Here is a 15,495-nt window from a genome sequence, read left to right on the forward strand (position 1 = left end):
GTGTCCAGCTACAACAGGGCATCCAGAACCCCTGGGAGAGAGCAAGTCTTAGCCCATTACGCCAGATGTGCAGGGGTCCTCCTAAAGGGGTACCAGAAAGGAGCCATCCGAATCTCAGATTCGCCGGGGCGGGCTGACCTTGCACAGTGGAGCAGTGGCTGCAGACAGGAACTAGCTGCTGGGCGCAGCAGGGCAGTGATGGGAATGGGGCAATGGATCAGTGTCTGCCTGGAGAGCTGAGAGGGAAGGCAGGTTCTGACTGAACCATACAGACATTTGTGTCACTTTTTCTTTTTTTTTTTTTAGGTTTACTTTTATCCCAATTTCACAGGCACATGGCTTTACAGAGTCAAGTTCTAAAACAAATCTCTAAATAAAATGTATATAACGTTACTGATTATTTTCAGTTTTCATACATTGTTTAGTGGCATTCCACGATGAAAGCTTAGAATTTACCTGTTTTCCTTCCCATTTTCACCAAACACACACATTTCCCATCCCCCTCATCTTTTCAATATAATTCTTTTTTATTATTATTATTTTCCATTTTTTGTTCATTTATATTTGAGAGAGAGAGAGAGAGAAAATGTGTGAGTGAGGGAGGGGCAGAGAGAGACAGAGACAGAATCCAAAGCAGGCTCCAGGCTCCAAGCTGTCAGCACAGAGCTTTCACGGGGCTGAACCCACAAACTGTGAGATCATGACCTGAGCCGAAGTTGTCCGCTTAACCAACTGAGTCACTCAGGCGCCCCAGTTCTTTTTTTTTTTAATGTTTATTTATTTATTTTGAGAGCGAGAGAGCACGTGCGCACACATGTGCATGAGCTGGGGAGGGGCAGAGAGAGAAGGAGAGAGAAAATCCCAAGCAGGCTCTACTCTGTCAGCACAGAGCCTGATGCAGGGCTTGATCTCACCAATTGTGAGATCATGACCTGAGCTAAAATCAAGAGTGGAATGCTTAACCAACTGAGCCACCCAGGTGCCCCTCAATATAGTTCTATTGCAATTTCACTTAAACCAATATCAGTGCTTATGTTATTGTAACTACATAAATGTATTCAGACATGAGTCATGTAATAAACTTTGAGTCATTTTCATTCATGCAGAACTTGGTTTTACCTTGCTAATTATGATCTCTTTTTAAATATATGTATTTATTACTAATTCAATCCCGAACTTGTCGACCTTTCCATTGATTTTTCTGTTTTGTTTAATTGCTCGTATTTTCACTGTGTTTCTGCAATATATTTTCATTGCCAATATACAACATTTCAGCTATTTAATGAGTTAAACAGATTTTGATTGGCTAGTCTGAGAACACAGCCTTCATTTGTGGCGTCGATTCTTTAAGGAAATGTGTTCTGATTTCCAGGCAATTGTTTTATAAAGGTACTGTGGGCATGACCACCTGTATAATGCCAGTTTCTGCCCTCAGGGAGCTTCCAGTGTCATCTGGGACACAAGACTGAGACAAACTGATTTACACAATTAATTTACATAATTAAACTTCATTTGCATAATGAAATCCCTGTCCGAGGCAGAAATAATCCAGTGCCTATTGAGTGATACAGACGAATGGGTAAGAAAGATCTGGATGATCTATCTTGAAGGAACTGGCACTTGAGTTTTTAAGAAACTGTATTTATGTTTTTTTAGTTTTTTTAATGTTTGTTTTTTTTTTTTTTAATTTTTTTTTTCAACGTTTTTATTTTATTTTTTTTTTTTTGGGACAGAGAGAGACAGAGCATGAACGGGGGAGGGGCAGAGAGAGAGGGAGACACAGAATCGGAAACAGGCTCCAGGCTCCGAGCCATCAGCCCAGAGCCCGACACGGGGCTCGAACTCACGGACCGCGAGATCGTGACCTGGCTGAAGTCGGACGCTTAACCGACTGCGCCACCCAGGCGCCCCTGAGAGACAGAGTTATATTTTGAGAGACAGAGTGTGAGCGGGGGAGGGGCAGAGAGAGAGGGAGACAGAATCCAAAGCAGGCTCCAGGCTCTGAGCTGTCAGCACAAAGCCCGATGCGGGGCTCGAACCCACGAACCTCGAGATCATGACCTGAGCCGAAGTCGGACATTCAACCAACTGAGCCACCCAGGCGCCCCAGGAACTGTATATATTTTTTCCATCGTGATGAAATATACACAACAAAATTTACCACGTAGCCATTTTTCAGTGGCCACCGCAGTGGCACTAAGTACATTCGCACTGTTGTGCGACCATCACCACTGTTTATCTCCAGAACTTCTTCCTCATCATCCCAAACTGAAGATTATATTTTTCTCTTCTAAGTTACATTTAATATTTCTGATTGCAAAAATAAAATGTGTTCAGTGCCGACAACTTGTTTAAAACATAGAAAAGCACCAAGACGAAAATAAAAATATCCTATAATTCTATAAATCGGTTAGCAATTTTGTGGTGAGGGGTGGAAAGGCATCTCAGGTGGAGGGGTGAGACATCCCATGGGCTCAGAGGGTTTGAGCAGAGATGTAGTAGGGGAGATAGTTTTGAATATGAAGGGTGAAGATATTGTAAACATATTTAACTTTTGCATCTTCCTTTAAAGGGGCTGAATGGGGGAGGGAGGCAGTGAGTGGTTCTAACAGTGAACCCAAGCCAGTAAGATTCCCGCAGCTGTTCTGGTTATCCAGGACTATATAACAAGCCACCCCAAACTTAGTGGCATAAAACAACGACCATTTGTTATTATTACTATCTCTCACGGTGCTGGGGATTGACTGGTTTCAGCACTACGACCATTGACTGGTCGTAGTCAGATAGGGGCTGGGGCTGGACACGGGGAAGGTTTCCTCACTTACCCGTTTGGCTCCTTGGGTGCAAGAGCTGAGGCTACCGTAGCGTCTCTTTGTCCGTGTTGTCTTCCCACGTGGTCTCTCCAACATGGCAGCCTCAAGTGGCCAGACTTCTGACAGGGTAGCTCAGGGCTCTCTGATGCATGTGCCTGAGAGTAAAGCCAGGTGGGACTTGAGTCTTCTTTTATGACTAATCTCAGAAGCCAAGCAGTATCACCTCCATCACATCCTATCCTTTAGAGCTGAGGGCCTAAGGCTGGCCTGTATTCAAAGGGAGGGCAAGTAGACGGTACTCCTCGAAGGGAGGAGTGCCAGAGAACTTCTACATATATTTTTTTTAATTTTTTAAACGTTTATTTATTTTTGAGACAGAGAGAGACAGAGCATGAACGGGGGAGGGTCAGAGAGAGGGAGACACAGAATCCGAAACAGGCTCCAGGCTCTGAGCGGTCAGCACAGAGCCTGACGTGGGACTCGAACTCACGAACCATGAGATCAAGACCTAAACTGACCGAGCCACTCACGCACCCCGACGAGTAACTTTATCATTCACTTTAAAAACATTAATTGGGATCTTACTATATGCTGTGCACTGTGCTAGATGCCAGGAAAAAGTGAGCAAGATACGTGTGGTTACTGCCGCAAGGAGTTTACTGTCTTGCAGGTCAGCCAGACAGTTCAATAAAGAATGTTATAATAAGGTGGGTTAGGTGCTCTGCTGGAAGTGCCAGCTCACAAAATAGTTTCTCCAGTTCTGATCTCTCTGCTCAGATGAAAATGGCATTGCTGGTTATTTGATATTTTCACCTGGATGCCATGTAGGCACCTCCCCCTCAGCATGTTAATTTGAGAGTCCCACGCCACTGCCCGGCTCTTCCCTGTGTCGTCTTTGATAGCATCCCACCCACCTGGTCAAACCAATAGAAACCGCAGACCTCAGTGGAGCCTATGCCAGGTCTCTCAGCCTCTACGTTGGCTGGTCTCCAAGATGTTACTTCCGTCTTAGAATTTCTCACAGAAGTTATTTTAAGAAAATAATAAATTATAGGGACAACTGGGTGGCTCAGTCGGTTGAACTTCTGACTCTTGATTTAGGCCCAGGTCATGGCCTTGTGGTTCTGTGGGCTTGAGCCCTACGTCAGGCTCTGTGCTGATGGTGCAGAGCCTTCTTGGGATTCTCCTCTCTCTCTCTCTGCCCCTCCCCTGCTCTCTCTCTCTCTCACAAAATAAATAAACTTAAAAATATGTAACAGTATATGGTGAATTGAAGGCACTTTTAACACATTTAATTGACGATTTTTTAAAAAAGATTTTATTTTGGGAGGGTGTTCCTGCGTGGCTCAGTTGGTTAAGCACCCGACTTAGGCTCAGGTCATGATCTCATGGTTCATGGGTTTGAGCCCCACATCAGGCTCTGTGCTGACAGCTCAGAGCCTGGAGCCTGCTTCCAATTCTGTGTCTCTCTCTTTGCCCCTCCCCTGTTCACACTCTGTCTGTCTGACCCCCTCTCTCATAAAGATAAATAAACATTAAAAAAATTTTTTAAAGATTTTATTTTTTAAGTAATCTCCACATCCCATGTGGGGCTCAATCTCACAATCCTGAGATCAAGAGTCACATGCTCTACCCACTAAGCCAGCCAGGTGCCCCTAAATTGATGATTTTTTTTTTGAGAGAGAGAGAGAGCAAGAGTAAGAGTCGGGGAGGGGCAGAGGAAAAGGGAGAGATATGAGGTAACTCTAATACTCCCTGTACCCCTTCACAGCCTATATATCACACAGTATTAGAGTTACCTGCCTACTTGTCTGTCTCCCTCACTAGACCAAGCACCATGCAGGCAAGAACCATCTTGTTCACCATTATGGCCCTAGTGCCCAGAGCAGGGTCTGACCCATAGGGGTCATCCATGGATATCTGTGCCGCTAATGATTGGATCTGCCATTTCCTGTGCTCTTATACCCCTGGGCCTCTTCCCCCACCATCAGTTCTATCCTCCTTAAATTGTCAAGACCCAGGTCAAACATTTATAACAATCAATAGTTCCGTGAAGCCTCCTTCCTCACCCCCACCCCCTTAGACACACACCACTGTCCTTCCTTCTCTTGTTCCCATTCTCCCTGCCACCCCATGCCACTTAGGACACTACCCTCCCTGTGGGCAGTGACTTGTATCTTTTTTATCTTGACCCCCTGGTACCTACACAGTGCCAGAGATACTGGTCCAGCTGCTTAGAATTCAGCAGGGAATCCAGCAGACAAAAACTCCTGTCCTCATGAAGCCCTCATTCTGTTGAGTAGACAGACTATAAATAAAATAAGTAAAATGTAGAGCATGTTAGAAAGAAGGGGGGTAGGGAGAGGGAGGACGTTGTGAGGAAGGAGGGATCGGGAGGCAGAGTTCCACACTGAACTAGGTGGGCAAAGGTCTAGAGGCTGGAGGGAGGGAACTGGCCACCACAGCCCTTCTCATCACAGGAAGGACTTTGGCTTTTGCTCTGAGATGGAAGGTACTGGTGGGTTTTGAGCGGAGAAGTGACATGATCTTGTGCACACTGTAACAGGACGCCTTTTGCTGTATTGGGAAAAGACGGAAGAGGTACAAGGACAGAAAAAAGGAGACCTAAGGTGGGGTGACAATCCAGATGAGAGTTGATGGAGCTTGGATCCTGTGGTAGGGGAAGGATGGAGCTGCTAGGACCTCAGACAAGGAGACTGTGGGAGGCACAAGTTTGACAGGGAAGGTCAAGGCTCAGTTGTGCATGTTAAATTTAGATGCCTATTAGACATCCAATGGGAATATTGAGCAGGTGGCAGGATATGAGTCTGGAGTTCTAGGGAGAGGGTCCAGGCTGGAAGTATATATTCGGGCATCTTTAGCATAAAGATAGATGTCATTTAAGCTCTTTTCCTCCCTGGCTGCCTGAAGCTTGGCCACCATCATGATTGACATGATAACTATCCAGTCCAGGAATTTCAGCAGAAACAAATGGTCATCGATATTCTTCACGCTGGAAAGGCAGCAGTACCGTACTAAGACAGAAATTTGGGGAAAACTACCCAGAATGTATAAGACCACACCAGATGGCATCTTTGTAATGATTTATGGTTCATTGGATGATGCAAAGAAAAAGGAACCCAAACATAGACTTGTAAGACATGGCCTGTAGGAGAAGATAAAAAAGCCTTGATGACCAGATGAGATCACTAAAAAAGAAAGCGGGAGTGCTCACGTAAGTCAAATGCTGCCGATGGGCCTGACAAGAAATGAATACATGCCAGGGCCCGTTAGATCTGCAAAGTACAGGCCATAATTAAAGGTAACTTGCAACAAATGGGTAAGGCACCTAGCAGGTACAGAGATGAAATGGCTCTAAGTCATGGGAACACTGGACACCTAAGGAATGAAAAACCATGGCATCTTGGGGCGCCTTGGTGGCTCAGTCGGTTAAGGGTCTGACTCTTGATTTCAGCTGATTTCAGCTCAGGTCAGGATCGCACTATTCATAAGATCAAGCCCCGCATCGGGTTCTATGCTGACAGAGCAGAGCCTGCTTAGAATTGTCTCTCTCTCTCTCTCTCTCTCTCTCTCTCTCTCTCTCTCTCTCTCTCTCTCACTGCCCCTCTCCCCACTCATGCTTGCTGCTCTCTCTCTCTTTCAAAATAAATAAATAAACTTAAAAAGAATCATGGCATCTTGGACTTGGAAGGGACCTTAAATAGATCATTTAATCTGGACTCCTCCCCTACCCTAGCCCTGATAATTGAATCCCCGGCTTTGGAACAAGAAATATTTGTGGGATACTGAGGCAACCCGTGTGGCCAGGTCAGGGAAGGCACCATCGAAGAATGAGTAGAAAATGACGCTCCTGAGTCTGAAAGCTCCCTAGCCTCGTGTCCTTAGGCAAGTCACTTCACCTCCTCTATCTTCAGTTTCCCTGTTTGTAAAATGGGAGCAAAACCTTCTTGTCCCTCCCAGGGGTGTAGAGAGGTCTAAATGTGCGAGTGCTTGGGGTAGAGTATGCTCTGCCTAGCTTGATAATTGCAAGAGCAAGAGAAGGAGGCCAAGAGAAGTCTCCCGCTTGGAATGGCCATGCGAATGAGGATGAGGAGGGAACTGTCCTGTCTGTCCTCAGTGCATCTCCTGGTGCAGCCTGTGGAGAAGCTAACTAGGATTCAGGCCAGGATCTGGGCTGGAAAGGGACTGGACTCAGGTGGCAAGATGGGCCTGCGGGACGGACAGAGACCTTGACTCTGCCTCCACTGAGCCTGGAACCGAGTTGGAGGAGACCCTGAGGCAGCGGCAGGGAAAAGAAACGGAGACACCGAGGCAGAAAGAGACTCAGAGACAGGGAGACCAAGAGACAAACAGACCCAGAAACAAGCGGCCCAACTGGGGCCCAAGGCGACCCAGAGACCCCGGCAGAGCAGAGCCCCGCGCGGAGCAGGGTCACGGAGCGCGGGGCCGGGGTCCCCGGCGGGCCCTGCGGCCGCACTCGCCGGGCGCCCCCGCCCCGGCTGTTCGCCCAAGATGGCGATGGAGGGGCGGGCGAGGCGGCGGCAGCCCGGGCCCCCGCGCCGGCCCCCGCTCGGGCCCGGGCCCCCGAGGCCGCGCCCCCGCCCGCGGCGCCGCGCCTCCCCGGGCCACTGACGCCCGGCGCGCCCTCCCCCGGCGGCGGCGGCCGAGGCGCGGGGAGGCGGTGGCGGCGGCGGCGGCCCGAGCCGGGCCCCATGGCGCGGGGGGACGCTGGCCGCGGCGGCGGGCTCGTCGCGCTGACCTTCTGCCTGCTGGCCGCGCGCGGTAAGGGCGGGCGCCGCGGCAGTGGCGGGAGCGGCTGCGGCGTGTCGGTGCGCCCGCGCCCCGGGCTGCGCCTGGCCGTGGGGCTGGCGTGCGTCCCGGGTCCCGAGCGAGTGCGGGGCCGCAGGGCGCGGGCGGCCCGTCCCGGTGCCCGTGATGCCTGTGCTTGGGGGGCTGCGGGCTGCGGCCGGGGGGGCGTCTGCGGCACGGACTTGGCCGCAGGGGGTGTGTGTCCTTGCTTTGCGGAGTCTGGAGTGTGTGAGTGTGAGTGTGTGAGTGTGAGGGTGTGCGCGCGCGCGTTCAGAGGGTGGGGACGGGGGGCTTCTGCGGGCGTACGTGTCCGCAGTGCGTGTCACAGTCGCGGCGTGGCATCGCGGGGCCGCGGCTGCGGCGTTGGTGGCTTGCGCCGGGCGGGCTCTCCTTGCCCGCGCGTGTCGTGGGTTGAGAGTGTGTGAAAGAGGGGTGTTGGGGGTGTGTATCTGCACCTCCATTTGTGTCCAGATTGTGTGTAATTGTGTTTACGGGGCTGAGCTAATATTTGGCCTTGGCTTTTGGGGAGTGTCCTTGCCCGTGGTGGGGGGGACAGGGCAGGCGATTCCGGACTGAGCGAGGACAGAGGTGATAAAACACTCAACTTTGCCCAGTGGGTGTGGTCCCTGGGGCTGGTTGGGACGGTGTGGGGGGGGTGGGGGGACAGTTAGCGTTGCTCCCCCAACCCGTGGCTCGGAGTGGACGGGGGGAGGGGGGCAGGAAACCAGTTGCTTTCGTGGACTTGTCCAACACTCGCTCTCGTGATGGGACGCGTGTCACTCCTGCCCCACCCACCAGGGGCAGGTCAGGGAAGCGTTGACCAGGTCAACAAGGCCTCCTCCAGCCACCCCCCCCCCCCACCACCACTTCAGTGCGGGGTGGGGGTGGGGGTAAGGGTCAGAGTTGTCCACACTGGAGAAAGGGCTGGGGCTGGGGTGACGGAATCCCAGTGCTCTGTGCCTAGGGCTCCTTCTTCCACCCTAGTCCTCTTGCTTTCCGTGTTGTGTGCGTTTGGGGGACGGCCCAGGGGGAAGGTAGGTGGCAGAGCTGGGGAGGGGGATGGGCTGCCCGCTTTGTTCGCCTAGTTCTTGCCTTCCCTGGCGAGGGGGGAGCTGAGGATGTGTCCGGGGCGAGTCGGGGAGGGACTTAGAGGTGGGGGTGGGGAGGGGGATTTCTCTCCAGCTGCTTCGGCTTTCCAGAGAGACTCAGCCAGGCCACGTGGGAGGGAGGCTGGGACGGCGGAGGGAGGCAGGGACCGCGGAGGAACCTTGGTCTGGCCGGCCCCAGGCCCATCTCCAGGAAACCCAAACAGCGGGTGGGAAAGTGCCCGGAAAAGCTCGGACCCCTTCTCTCCCCACAAAGACACGCCCCTCTCCAGCCCTGGCTCGGAACCCGGGATTGTCAGGTGAAGGGGGCGGGGAAGTGCGGGAGAGGCCTCCGTCCTCCGGGAGCCCAGGGGATTAAGGAATAGTTGTGCCGACTCTCTTACGCTCTTCCAAGAGCTCCAGGAACCGGCTCTGGGTCACCCAGCAAAGCGGGATGAGGGCTGGGAGCTGCGCTCCATCGTTACGGTATATCTGTGGGGCCTCCTGCAAGGGGTTCAGTTTGCCTGGGAGACCTGGCCTCTCCCTGCTCTTGAGTGCACAAGGCTGGGGCAGGACCCGAGCTGGGGCTCCCTTGGCAGCAGTGTGCATGGCCAAAACAACGAGGCTACTGGCCCTCAGTCCCAAACCCTTTGAGTGCGCAAAGCTTAACAGGCCTAGGGACACTCCTGTAGGGTTCTGACTAGCCACCCTGATCTGGACCGAGGTCATTCATTCATTCATTCATTCAACAAATATTTACTGAGCACCCTTTTTGACTAGCATGTGCTTGGTGCCTAGAATATGGGAAATAAAGGAGGCAGACCTGGTCCCTGGTGCAGAGCTTGCTGTCTGGTGGAGGGAGACTGACATGACAGGTAGTCTGGAAAGGTCAGGAAAAGCTTCCTCCAGGAAGTGATGAATAATAGAGCTCCATGCAGAGGGTCAGTTAGCCCTGTAAAAGGAGAGTGATGATGGGCAAAGTTTTCCAGAGTGAACTGCCCATGTAAGTGCTCAGAGTGACTTCGTTTAGGACACTGAATGAAGCTAAGCCTGGCAGGAGAGGAGAGCACAGGGATGAGAATGGGGCAGGATGGAGTGGGATGGGGGTGGGGGAGGGGGGGTTGGTACCACAGGTGTCAAGAGAGAAGGCTGAAGATGGGGGCTGGGCCCAGCTCCTGAAGGACTTTATAAGTCCCACCAAGGTTTCTGGCCTGAGAGCCTGCCTGAGCCCTTGGCAAGTTTTAAAATCAGCTTTGCATCAGCTCCCGCAGCCAGTGTGGAGAATCGGTCGGTGGGGCGGGACTGGAAGCAGGAAGCTCCAGCTTCTTGGGAGGCTGTTGTAGTAATCCAGAAGAGAGGATGGAGGCAACCGGCGTAGTGGCAGTTGGTGTGGCCAGGCTTCTAGAGATATTTAGAAAGTAGATGGGGCGCCTGGGTGGCGCAGTCGGTTAAGCGTCCGACTTCAGCCAGGTCACGATCTCGCGGTCCGTGAGTTCGAGCCCTGCGTCAGGCTCTGGGCTGATGGCTCGGAGCCTGGAGCCTGTTTCCGATTCTGTGTCTCCCTCTCTCTGCCCCTCCCCCGTTCATGCTCTGTCTCTCTCTGTCCCAAAAATAAATAAACGTTGAAAAAAAAATTAAAAAAAAAAAAAGAAAGTAGAATTAGTAGGATCTGAAGATAGATTGAGTTTGCAGGGGGTGAGGGAGAGGGAAGTAAAAAAATAACAGATGCTTCAGCAACCTCAACATGGCAGAGCGAAGGGGCTGGTGTCCCCCAACACGGCTCCAGTCAAGGATTGGAACTGGGGAGACTTGTAGGAATGGGGCTTCTGTCTGGGGGTGTTGGGAGAATGCTGAATGCAAGAAGTGGGGCTCTCCCTTCCACCCAATCAAAAGTTGGGGAGTGGGGATGCCACAGGTCAGTAATAAGAAGGCTCCAAGAACCTGAGAGCTGCTTTCTCTGCCCCATCTCTTTCTCAGCCCAGAGACACAGAGGTCCACCTCCCTTCCATCGGGGTGGCCCTCTCTGACCCCATATCGAGGTTAGGAACGAGGTCAAACAAGTTCCTCCTAATAGTGAGTTTTCTCCAGAATTTCTCCATACCTTCATCGGTCCTTTATGAACTTTCATGGCCCAATTCATGATACGTTATGTGTAAAATAGCAGTTCCTTTCTTTTCTTCTAAAGGTACCTCTTTCATGTTAAGCTATCTCACAAGTAGAGTGAATGGCAGCACTGAAGGGAATTTAGAAGTAATTTTAGCATGAACCCATTTTCCAGACGAGAAAGCTGAGTGACTTCCCAAAGCTGCATGGATAGGGACTGAGCTGGGGCTGGAACTAGTCTCCTGGCTCTTGGAGCCACATTTTCCCTGGATTTGGTACACACATACCCAAGTTCAGTTTCTCTGCACCCCCTCCCCCTCACATGAGAAGTTACCCACTTTGGGCTTGACCTCCCTCAGTTGGTGTGTCTGAGTCTGGGCTCTGGAATTCACCCTTCTCCATTCATCCCTACCCGCTGCCTCCTGTTTGGCCTCCACTGTTTCTGAGGTACAGCAACCAGACTTGACACAGAATTCCAGATGCAGAACAGATGTCATTGCCAGGTGGGCTTTGGGGCTCCCAGCCCCCTGGAGTGTGCGGAGAGGGGAGGAGTAAGAGCAGCTCTGATGGGGGAGGACGCCAGCCCTAGCCTGGTTGGAGGAGGGTGATGGGAGCTGGGGTTGGGAGGAAAATCAAAGAGCTGATGTTCTGGCCCTGACATGCAGAGAAATAGAATCTAGCTGGGCTGTTGGCTACCTCACAGCTGAGGCTGACGCTGAGGCATCCTCTGGATTTGAGGCGCTTTGGAGTCATTGAGGTCAGGGAAGCAGAGGCTCAGTAAGCTCTCTTTCAGGTGCAGACCTGAGTATGTCAGCTGGTGCAGAGCCAAGACTTCTGGATGGTTCCCATAAGAGACTTACTAGCTTGTCACATAGTCTGGAGGAGAGAGTTCCAGCAAGTGATCAGAGCATACAGGGAGAGAAAGGCGGGCACAGGAGAAATATTTTTAATCATATGAGCCATACAGCAGGAGAACTGGTAAGGTAGTGAGCTCCCCAGTGATTGTAATGTTTAAGTACAGAGTTTCTTTCAGTGTGAGTTTGCTTTTCTGTCTCTGTGCTTTTTAAGCATTTTGTTAAGTGTCCACTAGATGCCACATAGGCAGTTTTCCACATACATTATTCACGTCATGTCCAGACTTTAAAGGAGTTCCTATAATTTTTATAGATAAGGAAAGTGAAGCTTAGAACAGCATGATGGGGCTGTGTCTCCACATGTCCCCTTGTCTGTTCAAGGAATATTTATTGAGCACCTAGTATGTACCAGGCACTGTTTCAGGTACCAGGGATCTAGAAAGCTGCCGAGGGCATGATTCTGAGCTTGTTGCCTCGTTGGGGAGAAAGAAAGTAAAAACTCTAGAGTGATAACTGCAATGACCAAGGTGCTCAGGATCCCATGGGGCAGAAAAGAGGCAACAACATCAGAACCAGGGATAGCATGGCTGTCGTAAGGAGAGGGAGCAGCAGGAACAACATAGGGAATAGCAGTGTGCTTTCAGAGAGCTGAAAGCGGTTTGATGGGGATAGAGGGTCACAGGGAACGGGAGGGAGGCAGGAGCTGACTGTGGCTTTACTGTCAGGTCCACTGAGGCCGGGCCTCTCAGGATCACAGATGAAGGGAACTGTGTGCCCATCCTTGTGTCCCAGGCCACTGTCCCAAGCTCTCCTTTCAGCTGTTGGTGGGAGGGGTTTAGTGTGTTTGTAAGGGAAGCCGCCAAGGTGGGGAGGGGGGGTGGGGAAGGAAGTTTCTGGAAGACACTGACTTGGGTCTCCTAGGAAAAGACATAACGGCATCATGGAGAACCGGCCCCACACTGAACACAAGATGTAAATCTCTTGGGCCCTGAAATTCAAAAGTGACAAGGCATTGATGTTTGTGGCAAGTTCTTGGCTTCATGGAGGAGACATCTAGGCTTGGTTTCCCTCCCCCACCCTCTGGCCCCTTTCCTGAGAGTTCACGGGGAAATGGAACCCTGGCTCACACCTGGCCCCCACTAACCGCACAAAACAGCATCGAGCTGGCTCTGAGACTCGGAAGCGAATCTCCTTTCTGTCTGGGTTCTAATTGGCCTCATAAAATCTAATTTATCCTGCAAGTGGGTAAAATAACCTGTTAGAAGAAGGAGCTCGAGAGATGACCTCAGGGTTCCCAAGCATAGGAGCTCCGTGTCTCTGGTAGGGTCTCACCAAGGAAGCTGAGGAGAAGGAATTGTGGCAGAGGAGCCCCCATCGAGGCACAAAGCTGGTGGGCAGCAAGCGTCCACTGTGTCTGCCCCAGTCCTGAGAGGGATAGCTGAGAAAGACTCATGGGAAGGGCTTTGAGGGTCAGCCATGACAGTGGCTGGGGGTGGCAAGAAAGGGGTGGCCAAGAAGCCACCGGACGAACAAGGTCCACTCCTCAGAGCATCGCTTTTATGAAGCGATTTGGTGGTGTAGGGACCAAGTTTATGTGAAAAGAAGCATTGCTATGTAATGGAGCAGAATGCAAAATTCGCCACAGGTTTAAGAATCAAAACATTTGGGGGCAGTCAGCAAGCCTCCTGAGCGTGCTGTCCTCTGCTTCTGGCAGAATTTTGGCGAACATGAGAAAAGTGGAGACTCTTCCTTTTCAGGCTGGGGAAACTGAGGCTGGAAGGAGTAAAAGTAGCGGGCCCAAGGTCATGTAACAAATGACCCATGACCTTGACTCCGGACCAAGGCTTGTCCCCACCCCCCCCTCCCCACCCAACACCCTGTTGTCCGTCTAGGCAAGAGGAAGGATGGGTAAGGGACCCGCAAGCGGCTATGTGATGTAAAGCATAAAAAGCTTCTGTCCGAGGAGGCAGGGCCAGCTTCATGGATGGCTGGCGCCTGAGCTGAACCCCTGGGGATGCATGTCCTGGGCACAGAAATTGGGTTGGGCACTGAGGCAGAGAGAACCCTCATATTCAAAGGCAACTGTCTCTTCAGTGCTGGGTTCATGCCCCAAAGGTCAAAGGACATTTCCCCTACTGTCTTCCAGAGAGATGAGACACCCCAACCCCTCCACCTATCTGGGCCTCAGCTTCCCCACTTATAAAATGAGGAATCTCAAGCTTCAAAGACATTTCCACCAACCTGGGCCAGGGTGGGCTGGTTCCCTCCTCATCTACATCCCTGTTGGTTTCCCTGTTCTACCTTGCTGGGTGCTTGGCTCCTCAGAGGTGGCGAAGCCAGACATCTGCTGATCCATGAATATTCAGGAAGGGAATCGGAGCCTCCTCTGGGCTCCCCAGCCAGCCACCGGCCTCTCTGGCTGCCGTCCTGCCCGCCAGAGCCCAGGCTGCTGACATACCCAGCAGCTGCTCAGGCCCCAACTGTTCACATTGTTTGTTCAGCGCGGCAGGGGATTTTCCAGGCCCCGGACGTGCTTTGGGGGGCGGGGAGGCTGCCGCAGGGCTCAGGGATTCGTGTCATGTGGGGCTTTTCTCCCTTGAAACTCAAACTGACTGCTCAGCGGCTGGAACCCGGCAATTGGAAGCCACTGGGCTGAGAGCCCGGGCTTGTCTTCCCCCTACCCTATGTTTGAATCATAGAATCTAGGGCTTTAGAGGTAGAAGGGACTGGCTGTTAAGAACTGTAATTAACATTTGTGTAGTTTTTTTTTTTTTAAAGTAACATCTTTCATTAAAAAAAAAAAAAAAAAAACACGCAAACATTTGTACAGTTTATAAAGAGCCTGTAAAGAATGAGCTCCCATTCCTTGATTGATGCGCCGACACCCATCATCTTGTTTACTCCTCACAGGCTTGGTCATATGGGCTTCATTTTACAGATCTGGAAACTAAGGCCCAGAGAGGTTAAGGGTTTTGTCACACAGCTGGTAGGCAGAGCAGCACGACTGAAAACTACATCTTTGGCCCCAAGGTCAAATGCTCTTTCCACCACAGCAAATAGCCCAAAGTGATGTGAAGGCCAGTCTGGTTTCTCCAGTCTGGATGGAAACCGGGTGAGGACAAGGGCTGCCTGTCCCTGCGCTCACTAGTGATGCTGAGGCTGGTTGTGCAGTTGGAGGTGCCAGCAGAGCCTTTCTGATGGATTAAGAAAGGCAGAGCCCCGGGGGCGTCTCCCTCTCTCTCTGCCCCTCCCCCACTCATGCTCTGTCTCTCTTGGTCTCAAAAAATGAATAAACATTTAAAAATTTAAAAAAAAAAAAAAAGGCAGAGGCCCTGTTCAGGCCCCATTGGTGTCAGAGCCCTGGCTTCTGCCCTGGCCTCCTTACTCAGCCAGTTGGGACTTGTCTTTGCCCCTCAGTCTTATTTTGCTCTAGGAGTGATGGGAAGAGAGCCTGGAGACAGACAGGGGTTCTAAGTATGGACATCTATATGTCCAGGTTATGACAAGTATGGCAGAAACTGGGGCACATATGTTCAGGTGTGGAAGGTTGTGTCTACGGTCTGTATGTGTGCCCAAATGGTGTTCTATATGTCCGGGAATAGGTTTATCCACGTATGACTCTTCACTGAATAATCCTAAAATCTTAGAATCTCAGACATCACCTGCTAGCTACGTTTGAGTAAATTAAAGTCCAGAAGAAGTGACTGGCCCGAGGCCACACAGCTAGACTGTGACAGACCCAGGTCTAGAACTTGAGGGTTGCCTGATTCCCAAGCCATTTGGCTTTCTGCATGCCCTCATGTGGCTATC

At 51.4% G+C, this 15,495-nt stretch overlaps 1 protein-coding gene across 1 annotated transcript in view; it reads left to right on the forward strand.

Annotated features, from left to right (window-relative positions):
- Positions 1–7,546: 7,546 nt before the first annotated feature.
- The window catches only part of IGDCC4 (immunoglobulin superfamily DCC subclass member 4), a 37,806-nt gene continuing 29,857 nt past the window's right edge, over positions 7,547–15,495 (forward strand). Inside the window, exon 1 of the mRNA XM_047074440.1 lies at positions 7,547–7,616. Within this exon, the coding sequence (XP_046930396.1) occupies positions 7,547–7,616 (70 nt within the window). The remainder of the gene's footprint in view (positions 7,617–15,495) is intronic.

Source organism: Lynx rufus, unplaced genomic scaffold, assembly GCF_022079265.1.
Source record: "Lynx rufus isolate CCGP_SWC_20201006 ecotype Redwood Valley unplaced genomic scaffold, mLynRuf1.p SCAF_13, whole genome shotgun sequence".
NCBI classification, from domain to species: domain Eukaryota; kingdom Metazoa; phylum Chordata; class Mammalia; order Carnivora; family Felidae; genus Lynx; species Lynx rufus.